Here is a 15,654-nt window from a genome sequence, read left to right as displayed (position 1 = left end):
GGATATTCACAATTCACATATAACATAAGCCTAGAGTTTTGGAGATTTTGAGAAATGAGACTAATGATTCAAACATACAAGCGTACAGTTGACTAGACATAAAAATCCAGCCACCAGCAAACAGTTAACAGCCCTGCCTCTTCTGCTATAAATCTATAATAACTTCAGCCATCAGTCCTGGTAAAATTGAAATGCTTGGATGCTACAAAATAATGAGAGGCTTTCTAACCCAATTGTTTACTTAGTTTGTATTTTAAAAATCTCTAGCTCAAGTCTCCAATCCATCATCATTCTTTTACTTCTTTTTGTTAAGTAGGATTAGCAAGATGATGAATATAGTTTGGTTAATCTTAGCCTTGTATGTTGATGAAAATAATATAATTAGGGAATCTACACTAAAGGTGCACATACATAACCTAGATGATAGATTGTCCATGTCTTCCGTCCAACTCCCCAACCCCACCGTCCCGTTACAAACATTATATATTTATACGAGAGTACCTCACCTCTAGTGATAGATTGTCCACCTCTATTGATTCTCCACTAGTCTCTGCTCTAGTCTTTAGTTAGTTCTCTATGCTCTCCTTTTTTTTTTTTTTATTAGCTTCATTGTTCATTCATCATTCCAAAGATCTTTTCGTTTCTAAGGCTTCATTTCAATTTCAACTATTTAGTTGGAGAATCGAAACCCTAGTCTCATTCCTGGTGGAATGGCATTCCCCCATTTTATTTGAATGACCATTTTATCCCCTTTTATGAGAATGAAAATCTATTTCATCATATAATTCAAATTCCCATTTGAATCAAATAGGTGGCAGGAATAGATCATTCCAATTCTGGTTCCGATGGACTTTTTTTTTTTTTATTCTAATTCTCACCGTAAAATAAATGGACCCAAAATTTTAGTCTTCACTTTTCTCAAATATATAGAAGATACATAGAATCCCATTATGTTTTCTTCAAGACACTTTGGGGAAGGACTTTTCCATATAAAAAATAGTCTCTATTTTAATCATTTCAATTCTTCACATGATCATATGAATACGACTGTCCTATTGTCCAAAGGACAACAATAAGCAAATTCCAATCCCAAAAGGCTTTTTACCTAGGCTGCGTTTGGTGCATCTTTCCATGCAGTCTTTCGGCTGTTTACAAGCTGGGAAGACTGATTTTTTGTCTATTTCCGTTTGACATGCGAAAGATCTAGCCACCAAAAAATGGAATGCCAAAAAGATGCGAAAAACCCATTTTGGGCTGATTTCAGGAAGCTCCAAATGAACCTTCTCGCGTCTTTCACATTTTACTCACACGGAAAGACGCATAGAAAGACATGCTTCGGGCTGCTCAGATTTTCATACAAAAACTCAATATGTCTTTTAACTATCAGAGCTACCAGAAGATCCTCCCAAAAAGACACGCCAAATAGGCCCCTAGTATACGTAAGCAAATACATTATTTCCGTAGAGTTTTTATCACTCTTGAGTTTTGAAACATTGTTTAAACAATCCATAGGGGATGATTTCAATCCCAATATTGATGACCCCATTATTTTACCTTGCACAATCAAGACATTTGTAGAGGCATTGAAACTTATCTGGCCAAAACGGGAGGAAGGAAGAAGACGAGTGCAACGAGGAAGCAACTGATCAACATTCAGATTTCAGACCATGAAGGTTTTATTGTCTCTTAGAATCCCACAATGGTGCACCCATAATCATACATTTCTTCTTCTTCTTGCACAAATGGTAAAACACGATTTTTAAAATTTTAAATGACTTCTTATGTTTTCATTGATAGAGGGTATGTTCATCAAATCCAATGGAGTCAACCAATAAGGTATATTTATGCCTTTTCGGAAAAGTAAAGATACATTTAAGTCAATTTATGAAAACTAAAGGTGTATTTAAGTCTTTTACCTTAAATTTTATTAATAAATTAAACTGAAAATGATCTAAATGTCTTGAAAATAAGTTTCAATGAGAGCAGAAATTTCAACACTTTAGGACCAAATTGGAATCGTCCATCGATGAGATTGGATTCAAAATCAAATTTGGTCAAATGGATTACATTTCGGATCCAGCCCAAGCTGTTGTTGTGATGCTAACAAACCCAGTAGCAAGATAATCAATTGGCGAATAGAAAAAAAAGACAAAATAGAACACAAAAAGTACAATGGAGATTTACAATTACATTGTTCATAGCCTCTCACCAAAACCCAAACTTCCAGTATACACAAAATTTTCACTCATTTTATTCTCACACACTCTCTTACCTTCTTTTCTTAACCTCTAAGATATAAAGTACCTTTTTCCCTACAAGATACAAGGCTATTTATAAAAGAAAACCCTAAATTGATTTAACCCCAAAAAACTACTAAGAACCAAATCATGTGAAGCTTGTGAGATCTCTTTGAAAATCCAACTTACGAGTCTTCAAATGACTTTTAAGTCAACTTAGTTATTAGTGATGCGATATCCAAAAATCTATGATTTCAATACTTACAATATCAACCTGTTTAGGTATGATACTTGATACTTATGATATGTGCCACTCTCCAAGAAGCGATAACGCACAAGAAACGTACATGAGCCATTCACGTATCAAACTCGAGTCCTAAGCATTCTCATGTTGCATTATTTATCCTTGTGTGATAGTTCTCATCTTAGTAAGATAAGCCTTATCCTAAATAGATAACACTCATCCTATTCTAGATTAGATAGGAATCAATCTTGTAATCTTTATCTCTTATACACTATTTAAACAACAAGAAAGAACTGAATGAAATATCAGCCACTTAATCAAATTGCTCTCTTTCTTATTCTGTTATGGGGTCAGAGACATAAGCATTCAGATTAAAACCTTCACCATGTCATCCACTATATCAACCAACTTCGTCAATCAACTAAACTTTGGTGCATCGGGAAATCATATCCCCCAATTGAATTCAGTTCAGTTGGATGGATCCAACTATATCATGTGGAATTTCTAGGTTGGGAACGCTCTTCTGAGCCATGAGTTCCTTGGGCATGTCGATGGGACAACTCCTTTCCACTTTGTTCTGTGAAAACCTCAATCACCTCAAGATTCTCTACCTCAGTGTCAGAACCTTACAGACAATGGGCCAATCAAGATTGTTATATTTTCAGTTCGATATTAGCTTCACTAAAAGAAGTAGCGCTAGCCCATGTTGTAGAAAGCAAGACAAGCAGAGAATTTTGGGTAACTCTTGAGAATATGTACTCCCCTCGAGGTACAACTAGTGCCATTGGTCTCAGGAATGAACCTGGAGCATTGCAAAAGAATGATCTCTCCATGTCTGACTATCTCCAAAAGTTCAAAGTGTTTAGTGACAAGCTACTTGTAATCGAAGAACCAATTACTAATTCATCATACTCTCAATGGGAATAGACCTGACTATGATACATTCTCTACAATATTTATTACTTGTACAAATGAGATATCCTTTGCCAATTTACAAGGTATGCTTCTAACTCATGAGAATCATTTACTTCACTCAGTAACTTCATCTATAGGCTAGTTCTCCTTCAACAAACCTTGCCTCCAAAAACAAGGATTATAAATATCAACCAAAATATAATCGACTTGAGATACCTCAAACGGGTAATGGATCCTCCAAACCTTCCAAATATAGTAAAAATCCTTGCCAGATTTGTGGAGGTCAAAATAACTCTTCCAAGTACTATCAGAAACTTCTTGCACATACTGAAGATCTGAAGAACCCCAAACGCCAACAGCCTCTAGCATAGACTCGTACAGCAAGTCACGATAAGCAAAATTCAGATATTTGGTTTCTTGATTCTGGTGCAACACATCATCTCACTTCTTATCTGAATAAACTTTAGATTTACTCCGACTATGATGGTTTTGAACGTATCTCCATTGCCAATAGTTCAGGTTTTCGAATTGCTCATTCTGGCTCTTCTACTGTATCTATTTTACCTTCCCAATCATTGGTTATGAATGATATTCTTCATGTTCCTTGAATTTCCCTCAATATACTATTCGTGGCTCGTTTCTCTATTGATAATAATGTCTATTTTGAATTGCATCCTCATGAATTCTTTGTGAAGGATCGAGACACCGGGATGATACTTCTTTAAGGGCCGAATAAGAATGGATTCTACCAGCTTCATCTTCTAATCAAATTATCGACTATGGCTCCAAGCCCTACTGCATTCGTGGGAACTCGTACCAGCCTTGACATATGGCATCATCAACTAGGTCACCCTACCCTTAGAGTGACTCAACAACTCATCTCCTCTCACAACTTACCAGTAGTCTCTAGTGATGATTTATATTTTTCTTCATCTTGCTCAATAGCTAAAAGTCATGTACTCCCCTTCTCTTAGAGTCATTCTATTATTAACTCTCCTTTACAACTTATTCATTGTGATCTGTGAGGACCTCCCATAACATTTGCTTCTAGTTACCATTATTGCATTCTTGTTATTGATGATTTCAGTCATTATTGTTGGATATTTCCACTTACCAGCAAATCTGAGGCATTCGATGTTTTCTTAAAATTTAAAGCCAATGTGGTATTACTCTTTGATGCTAAAATTAAATATTTTCAAAGTGATGGTGGTTCTGAATTCATGACCTTTAATAGCTACTTCCACCATTTTGGGATTTCTCGGTGAATATCATGCCCACATACTCAAGTTCAGAATGGTTGTACCGAACACAAACATTGACATGTTGAAACAGGTCTTGCACTTATGACCCATGCCGTAGTACCCCCTAAATATTAGTTTGAATCCTTCTCTACTATAGTCTATCTCATCAATCAACTCCCTACTTTGGTGCTTGGATCATGCTCTTCGTTTGAGAAGTTATCTGGCCAACCATATGTTTATCTCAGGCTTCGTGCTTTTGGGTGTAAATGTTTTCCACATCTCCAACCATATAATAGACACAAGTTGCAGCCCCGATCTCTTTCCTGTGTGTTTCTTGGATATTCAAATTCTCACAAGGGGTATATTTGCTTATATCGCCCTATGAGAAGGATTTTTATCTCTCACAATGTTGTTTTTAATAAGGATTGCTTTCCATTTACTACTTCCACCACCACTCCACCAGTGACGACATCTCCACCATTTATTACAGTTAGGGCTCCTCCCCTTGTTGTTGCTTTTGAATCAGCTCCTCCGATTGAAGTTTCTTTTCTGAATCCACCCACCTCTCAGTATACAACCGACTTCGAGTACTAACTCAATTGCCACAATCATGTCATCCTCCTCCTCCTTACATCCCATAATCACTTGGACTCAACATAGAGTTTTTAAACCCAATCCAAGGTATGCTCTCTTTGGTAGTCCGCTTCCGAAATCCGAACCAACATGTTATTCTCAGGCTCACAAGGATCCCCGATGGGTCATTGCAATGACTGATGAGTATCATGCTTTGCTTCATAATAATACTTGGTCTCTTGTTCCACCTCCACCTAATAAGAACATTATTGGCAAGAAATGGGTTTTTAAAATCAAGTGCAAACGTGATGGTTCGATTGAACACTTCAAAGCTCATCTTGTAGTGAAAGGCTACTCTCAAGAAACCGGCCTTGATTATGATGAAACCTTCAATCTTGTGGTAAAGCTAGCTACTATTCGCATAGTTTTATCTCTTGCAGTCTCATTCAATTGGGGTGTTCGGCAATTGGATGTAAGCAATGCCTTCTTATATGGCAATATTTCTTAGGAAATATATATGAAACAGCTCGTTGTGTTTGTCGACTCCTAGTTTCTGAATCATGTTTGTTGCCTCCATCAATCATTATATGGCTTGAACAAAGCTCCACGTGCTTGGTTTACAAGGCTATCTTATTCTCTTCTATCCTTAGGTTTCTCAAATCTAGAGCCAATGCCTCTGTATTTATCTCTGGCTCTACCTCTAGCACTGTTATGGTCCTCGTCTATATGGATGATATCATTATCACCGGATCTTCTTCCATGGCCATCAGCTCCCTTGTTCAACATCTTGCCTCTCAATTTTCTCTTCGAGATCTGGGTCCTACACATTATTTTCTTGGCATTGAGCTCCACAGATCGTTGACTGGCTTTCATCTATCTCAACACAAGTACATTGATGATCTTCTTCATCATGCTCAACTTCATGCTGCAAAACCTCTCTCCACTCCTATGTCTGCTTCCACTCAGCTCATGAATTCGGAAGGAGAACATCACATTGACCCCACCCTCTATCACAGTATTGTGGGTGCTCTTCAGTACATGACTATTACTTGTCCCGAAATCTCCTTTGCTGTTAACAAATTTTGTCAATTCATGCAAACTCCAACTATTGTTCTCTGGGTTGCTGCCAAGAGAATTCTTCGATACCTAAAGGGTATAATTAATTATTGTCTGCTCCTTCGATCGAGTCGCACATCCTCTCTCATTGCATATTCTGATGCTAACTAGCGGAGCTGTCTCATGGATTGTCGCTCTCAAAGTGGCTATTGTGTGTTCTTTGGACCTAATCTAATTTCTTGGAGCTCCAAAAAGCAACTGACTATGGCTTAGTCCAGTGTTGAATCTGAGTATCGAAGTTTGGCTTCTATAGCTTCCGAAGTTCCATGGCTCCATATGCTTCTCCATGAGTTTGGCATCTCCCTCTCTGCGCCTCCACTGCTATGGTGTGACAATATGGGAGCTAAATTTCTTGCTACTAATCATACACTACACTCTCGCTCTAAGCACATCGAATTAGATATTCATTTTATTCACGAGAAAGTAACAACCAAGCTCATTGATGTACGGTTCATTCCCTCAGCCGACCAACTAGTAGGCATTCTCACCAAGCCTCGTGGTCAACCTCGGTTTGAACTACTTCGTACCCAACTCACCATCTCTCCTCTAGCGACGCTTGAGGGGGGTGTAAGCAATAATGCACAAGAAACGTGCATGAGCCATGCACATATTAAACTCTTGAGTCCTAAGCATTCTAATGTTGTATTACTTATCCTTGTGTGGTAGTTCTCATCTTAGTAAGATAAGCATTATCCTAGATAGATAACACTCATCCTATCCTAGATTACATAGGAAACAATCTTGTAATCTTTATCTCTTATGTGATATTTAAACAACAAGAAAGAATTGAATGAAATATCAGCCACTTAATCAAATTGCTCTCTTTACTATTCCGTTACTACTACCTCGGCTTATGGTAGTCAATGGGTTGGGTCCAAGTAGAACTGAAACTGATCTGATAAGAAATACTAATAATCCAAAACTGAATTAAACCCAAAAGGGTACAATTTTAGACCTAGAATCGAACTTATCAGTTCTCGAGGCAATCAGATATGAACCAACTGACATGATTATAATAAACCTATTGAATATTATGGGTGGATTGTAAATTGATTCAGGACTGTAGAACAGGTTTCAAACTGATAATAATCAAGACAATATATCAAGAATTAGAACCAACACATCCATTCTCATTCAAAAAAAAAAAAACCCGACCTGATCTATTCGAATCCATTGGTTTTGTCCGGTTGGACCCGACCCATTGACAGCCCTACCTCAGCTACTATGCCCTTCAACACTATGAATAAATTCCATTTCCATCTCATACCATTATAAAATTTGAACGTTATTTTTCTATACTACTAGTGGAATGGCCCATGCGATGCACGAGGTATTTGATATTGATGGTGATGTTTGATGATACTTTTATATCTCGGGCATAGATGAAAGTTCACATACCGTTCAAGTCCTAAGACAATTATATAATACATAAAAAATACTATCCTCACAAAACGTCAAGATCTAAATTTTATAATATGCATGCATCAAATTGAAACATTAATGCACCTAATCAATAATAAAATTACATTCAACAATAATATATACAGATACAGTTCATCCCAATGAAACACAAAATTTATGGAGAATAGGAGATGCCACTCTTAACGGATCTCATGTTTTGTAATAACCTAAAACCTATGAAAATAATTACTATTAATTGATAGAAGTAAACAAAGCTATTATGTTAATTTACACAAGTAACCATTGAATAGCATAAGTCATTATCTAAAATGACTATTAAATAACTTACATTTAATCCTAAAAACATTTTCTTCTTATGTTTTAACTAAGAGGAGATGAAGAAATTAGTTAGAAGCAAAATTTATCAACCAACCTCTAAAGTTACATGTATGCAAACACCTTCTAGGCATGTTGAGCACCTCCCCACATTTTTCCAGGAATAAAACAATCGAACAATTCATAATGTATCACAATGTTGCATACGATTGAGGACATAAGTTGTAGGCCCCAAGGTTCAAAGTATCCTTACATACCAGCCCGTATTGGTTGATTCCTATCATATCAGGAGCACCCTGATATGCCCTACAGAGGGTGTATCAGGGTTTTGACTGGTTCAGGGGTGGGGAAACCTTAAACCGGCCCCCTTAACCAAATTTGAAAAAAAATACCGATACTACCCGATGCGCCCCTACCGATGTATCGGGCATATCAATATTTAGAACCTCGGCAGGCCCTACTTAACAATCAAACACATGATAATATACAATCCTAGTGGCCAAATACCCTTATAAGACTTGGACCTATTTAACAAACATGCCCAGGGCCCATGGAATGAAATTTCTATATTTTCATTTTTCTGTAATTTATGGTTTTCTTGGTTTTTTGTAATTTTTTTTCTTCATCAATTTTTATGATTTTCTACATTTTTTGTAAATTTTCTATGTATTTCTTTGTTTTTTGTAATTTATATTATTTTCTTCATTTTCTATGTTTTTTCACAATTATTTTGTAACTTATATTTCTTTCTTTAATTTATGTTATTTTCTACATTTTATATCTTTATTTATATATTATGTATTTTTATAGTCATTTTTTCTAGAATATATGTATTATGTGAAAAATTAATGGGTTGGGTAGGTTGGGTTGGGCTATGGTAGGTTTAGGTTGAACCCAAAATGGGTCATTAGCAAGTTGATGGGTTAGGTGGGTTTGAGTTGAAGCTCAACCCAAACCTAAGAACCTAACCAACCCAATTTCATTTTAGAAAAGACAGTGGCATTTTTTTTTTTTTTTTGCCAACAACTATCATGCACCCTCAAATAGAATTGGGATATGTCGGAAAGGGGTAGAATTAGTATGAAAAATCAGGGTCTTTCGACCACACTAACTGAATCATTCTCATTTTTTATATATGGTAGTATATATAAATTTTTATTTTATTCTACAATTTTTGTTAATTTTTCTATAGTTTATGGTTTTTCTTTGTTTTGTGCAATTTATGTGTTTTCTTCAATTTTTATGATTTTCTATATTTTTTGTAAAATTTCTCTCTATTTCTTTATCTTTTTAATTTATATTATTTTCTTCATTTTATGCGTTTTTTCATAATGATTTTGCAGTGACATATATACAATGGGAAAAAATAGAAAGTTGGTAAAGTTGAAAAGTAAAATCAGGGTGTTTTGACCAAACCAATTGCAATATTCTCATTTTTTTAGTATGGTATAGGTATAGAAATAAAGTTTGAAAGTAAAACCAAGGTGTTTTGACCAAACAAATTGCAACATTCTCTTTTTTTAGCATGGCATAGAAATTTCAATGATTTTCTATATTTTTTGTAAATTTTCTATGCATTTCTTTGCTATTTTTTAATTTATATTATTTTTTATATTTTATGTTTTTCATAATTATTTTGCAATGACAATATATACAATGGGAAAAAAAAGAAAGTTGAGGGTAAAGTTGGGAAATAAAATTAGGGTGTTCTGACCAAACCAATTGCAACATTCGCATTTTTTAGTATGGTATAGAAATTTTTATGATTTTCTATATTTTGTAAACTTTTGTGTATCTCATTTTTTTTTGTAATTTATATTGTTTACTTTATTTTGAGGAGAAAGATGCATAGGATAAGAAAGCCGCCATTTCTGCTTCCTCCTTCCTACTTTATAGTAAGGGGAATGGATATAATATACACTATGCAGAGAGGGGTTTAAAGGAAAGAACTAAGATTTGGCCTTTTGTCTCCTACCGTTCTGCTCGTCAATGGTGAGGAGGTTGATCCTAATTCATTTATATTTAGATTTCAATCGAACATTCGTCCGATTTATATAAAAGAGTCTGGATCTCCTGTCAACAAAATACATTCCAAACCCCTACGATCCTACCAAGTATCAAACCTCTACATTATTATATTGGTAGTGTGTTAGATTACCGGCCAGATGATCATCGAGAAAAGACACCTTAAAACAAAAAAAAATATAATGAATGTAAAAAGTGAAAATCAAACTTAAAAAAAAAAAATATGACAATAAAATATAAAAACAGAAAATGAAAATTAAGCTTTTTGAAGAAATGTAGTGAGGATCGCAACTGGATATCGCATCAACACATTACACGTCAGTTGCTCTCTCATTTATCAAAGCGGGAACTAGAGGGAGGGGATTGGGATTTGGGAATGCGTAATTACGACATCCATGTCATGTCGATCCCCGTAACCGGAAAAGAAATCGTACAGAGTTCCTTCCTGGCGATGTGACGCATCGTCATTTTCCCACGTATCAGATCTCCATTAGTCAGGTCTTCTTCCTACGTGGACGGACACGATATATTTATCCTGGCTGGCCCGCACGCACCCCAGATCCTCGGTATCTCCATCCCCACTTCTCTCATACGTGGCGAACACACGTCATGCTTATGTCATCCCACTTCAACGGTCAGACAATATTTTTCAAATCTTTGCTCTTTTCTCTCACTGTCTGAGGCCTCGGCAAGTCGGCAGTCGGCAGTGGGCACACACAAAACGACGCCAACGTGACAAAACTACCCTCCATCTCTGTCGTGGTTCTTCGCTCATCTTTCCATCTAGATCCAACCAAGTTCAAGACTCGAGTTGTTCATCGAGGAAGGGGACATTTCATTAATATAGCCATTTGGTCTCTGCGCGTTTAAACAGTTTATGCTTTCTCCATGATTGAAATAGAAATACATCTCCAAAATAATTGAAACATTATTCTTAATTGGCTTTTAGCCTTTAAAGATAGTCAGTCAGAAAGTAAAACATGAGAGTTCGACAGACTGCGAGTGTGAGAGTGTGTGAGGAGTGAGGTCTGAGGAGAGACCCCTGACCCTGACCCACTCCACAAAAATATGGACAAAGTTTTTATAAAATAAATTTATATTCCAATAATAAACAAGAAACCAAAAAAGAATCCCTCTACAGCAGTTCTTCCTCATCCTTGATCCTCCAACTTCAATCTTAAACCGTTCGTCATCGTCAAGCAAAGCTATTTAATTTGTTTTCCAATTTCCGCAAAAAGAAAAAGAAACAATTGGAGGAATCGAGGGAGCAGTAGTCTTTTAAGTTTTAACTATAATTGATGTACATCCGACGGTCCCGATGATCTCTGGCGCTTGTTAGGCAGTACGCCTGGGCTGGGATCGGGATTCTCGGCACCAGACTTTTGGGTATCACAGCTCCTACAGGCAGCCGCATCGAGTACGCCCACCGGGCTTGGTGGCTCAGGTTCCGTTCTCCGGTGTTTAAGGCGAGCCATCGGACACGTGTCCACCAGATACTCCTCCATTAGTTGGTGACAGCTTTTTACCATTTCCTGTCCCCGGAAAAATACACGATAAATTTCACTTTTTCTTTCTTACTGCTTACTATAATAGTCTTATACTTGAATACAAAGCAAGGTTCAAGCACGAGATATTACTCTGTTCATTCTGTCAAAAAAAGTCGCCGTGCCCCGATCATCGCTGCCGGACCCTGTGCTATCCACTCCTCGCCGAGCAGCACAAAGCACTGCTGCCGCGGCTATCGTCGACGGAGTAAAACCCAGGAAATCTACGACTGATTCACATATTCAGCCAACCAAAACCAGATCGACTAAAATTATTATTTACTAAGCATTATTAATCTGAAAAATTAGAATCTACGTGGGAAAGATTTTAAGTTTCGAGAACTTGCTACAGGAATTTACCACGAGTTGTGCTAAGAATAAGATCCGAAGCACGCGATGAAACACAACTGAGGAACGGGTGTCGGGAACTGAAGCATGGAAGCTTAGAAACAAAATAGTCAACAAAATCGAATGGTGTAATGGAGCGCATTCGCCATTTGAGATTGGTCAGGACTAGGAGCTCCATCCGTTGAACTGTTCTGGGTTCGAATACGAATCTGCTAGATACCACCATCTGTAAGTCTAAGAGGAGGGGAACGCTCGCTTCCTCCATTTTCGCTGCTATAGAGACGCACGCCACCGACAACAGCTGTAAAGGCCACCCATTCTCATGCTGGTCGTTTGACGAAACAATAAAAAGAATGGCGTCAGGCGTCGGATTTCATTGACATGAAAAGCAACGTTTCTGGCCACAGGCCCACAGAAAACAGGGGAAGGCAACTATGTACCGGGAGGTTATGAGAGCATAAGAAACGATCGAGATAATTGACGGAGAGATACGCCGTTACAGGTCTGAAGTGGTAGTACGTATGCACCTGAGTCACACGGAAGGAAGAAAAACAAAATTGCAAAAAACGATAAGGAAACAGAAGGGTAGACTCAAATTTAATGAAAAATAATTCAGGAAACGGACAAATATTATGCCTTCAACATCCAGTTAATGGCATCCTGTCTGGCGGTGGCATTAATCGAACGATCGAAAAAGCGTCGCTGATAGTCGGACACCGGCAAGTGGTGGAGTTCGGAGTCCATGAGTGTCGCAAAAAAGCGATCCCTGTCTTGGCCATCATCGTCGTCGGTCGTTGACAGATAAGGGTTAGTCGTTATGGGGGGATCCGGACAGCAGGTGTTGGCATCCCAAAAAATGGCGTCCCCTTCGCAGCAGTATAAGCTAGAAACAGAGTGATCGTCCGACATCATGGTCAAGGAGAATCAGTGAAATATGAACAACAACGAAAAGAAGGACGAAGACGACGACATAATCGTTCTCGGATGGTTTTTCCGAATCACATAAGCCCTGTTTTCTAGATTTGGGAAAACGAGTGGATTTGAACATGGCCGCCGTCTATGATTCAGGAAGAGTCATGAGTAAAATTTCTCTCACTCACTCCCATTTGAATAATAAGATCTTTTTGATATAGATATAGAGGCGAAAGGGTTAAAGATTTGAAGAGATGTTTCTGCAACTATGCAACTACAGGCGACAGTCGGAGACGACGTTTCAGCATTATTTATAATTTATACAAAGCAATATCACGAAGACACGAAGCCGAAGTGGCTGTTTTCTGTCGCGATCTACTTGATCATTTCCACATCTTTTCTCGTCTGGTTTGTCGTGGGTTGGGTGGTAATACCATTACCGGGGAATAAATCTACACACAGTACAGTTAAGGAATCCCGTTGGATTAGAATATATAATGGGCTTTTTTTTTATTTAAAGTACGAGAAAAAGATAATCGAAGGAAGGAGGTATCGTTTTATTAGGTAGGGTAATTGCAAATTGCAATAAACATTAAATAGCATATTTAAGCTCACGTGACCGTTTTATAGGATCTAAGTACCTAATATCATATTTTTTCTTGTATTAATTAACAATTAGAAGAAGAAGACACAATTAATTTGTATTATATTTTCTTTATTCAACAATATAATGATCATTATTAATAAAACTAATTTGTGATCCTCTGCCACCTGATACATCGTCAGAACTCAGAACTCAGAACTCAGAGGTAACATGAGTGATGAGATAGGTGGCACAATGCATTACATATTAAGTTATTTACATTAACTAGCCAAGCTGGAGGACAAGATCTAATCTCTACATTAATCTAAGACTTGAATCAATCATAACAATGATGGTAATAGCTATAGTAATTAATTACAAGGGAACGAGTCTGCTACTCACAGCGACGTCAGATCTGGTTATCTAAATTTTAAACCAACTAGTGTGAAACTAAAGCACCGTTTGGTTTGAAACGTGGGAGGACAGAGGACTCCAATCTCTAACCCAACCCAGTGATGCTCTACTAGGTCTCGGGTCAAATGGTTCGGTCGGCCATTTATATTGATCGTTCCAACCACAAAGACGAATTATGGTCTCGTGGAGTGATAGAGATAAAGGGGGCGGAGCAAACCAACATAAATTTGCGGTAATGCATTGCTACCGGCTACCGGTGGGATAATTATACGGTGGCCCCCTAAATGAATGATCCCGTTTCCTTCCCCTTACTCGGATTAGGAGTCACATAATTCCTAATCCAGCCTCATGTTTCAGGCCTATTTTATGTCAATAATATGTTACAGTGTTTGATATATCTTTGAACAAGTCAATACGGGGAAATTTTTTAAACAAACTGTGACACGTAAACATGTTCATTATTGTCCAGGTAAACCTGATGGGCTTGTCAACGGGCTCAGCTCGAGGATAAATAATTTGAAACCCAGGCTCAGGTTGTAAATAAGGGTGTCAATGGACCGTTTTGGATTGGACCCCGTCGAGTACAAAATTAATTTGGACGGACTGGACCGATCAATAACACATATTAGATTGGACCAATTCGGTCCAAAATATTTATTAAATTGGATTGGACATGGTCCATCCGTAACAATTTATATTGGATTGGATTAGATTAAGCTAATATCTGGTCCATTGATACAAGATAAAAGCATATGTATCAACAGATCAAGTTTGGGTTGAAACCAATCTAAATCAAAATGAATTTATACAAATTGGATAGTTCAGACATTGAATTGGATCGATCCAAATTGCTCCAAAACATTTATTTGGTTGGATTGGATTTGGTTCATTTATAATGGACTCACACTGGACTAGATCAGATTGGACCAAATCCAGTCCAATTGACACCCCTAGTTGTAAATAAGGCTTAGTTAGGAGTACAGTATAAATGCATACAAAATAATACAAAATGCAAGGCTTTGCACTCTACATATTTGTATTTGTATTACTTCCAAACTGAGCCTAAGTATCAACTCAATTATTAATTTTTTTTTTGTCAAGCTTGGTGGCTTGGTAATAATATATATTAATGATGATGTGCGATCTGATGCTCCCTACTGGTGGACAACTCGAACACCGGACTGAGTAGACCGCCTAATCTAACTACAAGAAATAAGTGATCAAAGTACCCAAGTTGCTTTACCCAGGGTGGACATTCCAATGCTTAACTCAGGGGCCTGATAATATGATTGCAAGAATGCGAGAGAGCTAGAGTGTGTGAGAGCCAAGTCTCGCACACCTCTTCTGATTGAAGGATACACCTTTATATAGGTGCATATAATTGTGATTGTAACGCATCCAAGATCTCCGAGAGGACGTAGACATAATGCGTCCAAGATCCTCAGGAAGTCGTCCGTCATGCTCGGGAACAGCTTATCATTTAGAAATGGAATCTGCGTAGATTAACTCCAAGCGGACACGATGTTTCACTTTGAAGTGACCGGTTCATGCAATTTTTTTTTTTCTATTTCCTCAGAAATGATGATAATGAAATAGAGGAGATGTGTTTTCCCCAAAGAGGAGTTTACATCCTGTGAACACGTGGGTTCACGCAAAAACCATAATCGAACACGTCATCTTAATGACTTAACAGGGATTTAACGGAAATGTTGTATTAACGCGGTCCAACCAGTTGAACCGGCCACTAAAATACAAAAAAAAAAAA

At 37.4% G+C, this 15,654-nt stretch overlaps 1 protein-coding gene across 1 annotated transcript; it reads right to left on the bottom strand.

The window, feature by feature from the left end:
• Nucleotides 1-11,166: 11,166 nt before the first annotated feature.
• Nucleotides 11,167-13,319, bottom strand: LOC148877428 (cyclin-D1-1-like). Its single transcript, XM_088941058.1, has 5 exons — nucleotides 12,617-13,319; nucleotides 12,421-12,507; nucleotides 11,993-12,305; nucleotides 11,726-11,862; nucleotides 11,167-11,620 (listed from the first exon to the last, which is right to left on the bottom strand). The coding sequence occupies exons 1-5, from the start codon at nucleotides 12,890-12,892 to the stop codon at nucleotides 11,378-11,380; spliced, it is 1,056 nt and encodes a 351-aa protein (XP_088797184.1). The 5' UTR covers nucleotides 12,893-13,319; the 3' UTR covers nucleotides 11,167-11,377.
• Between the last annotated feature and the right edge of the window lie 2,335 nt (nucleotides 13,320-15,654).

Source organism: Nelumbo lutea, chromosome 1 (assembly GCF_056320005.1).
Source record: "Nelumbo lutea isolate HS-2025 chromosome 1, American lotus-T2T, whole genome shotgun sequence".
Classification (NCBI taxonomy): Eukaryota; Viridiplantae; Streptophyta; class Magnoliopsida; order Proteales; family Nelumbonaceae; genus Nelumbo; species Nelumbo lutea.
The sequence above is the reverse complement of the archived record's forward strand: the minus strand, read 5'-3'. Positions and strand labels throughout refer to the sequence as shown.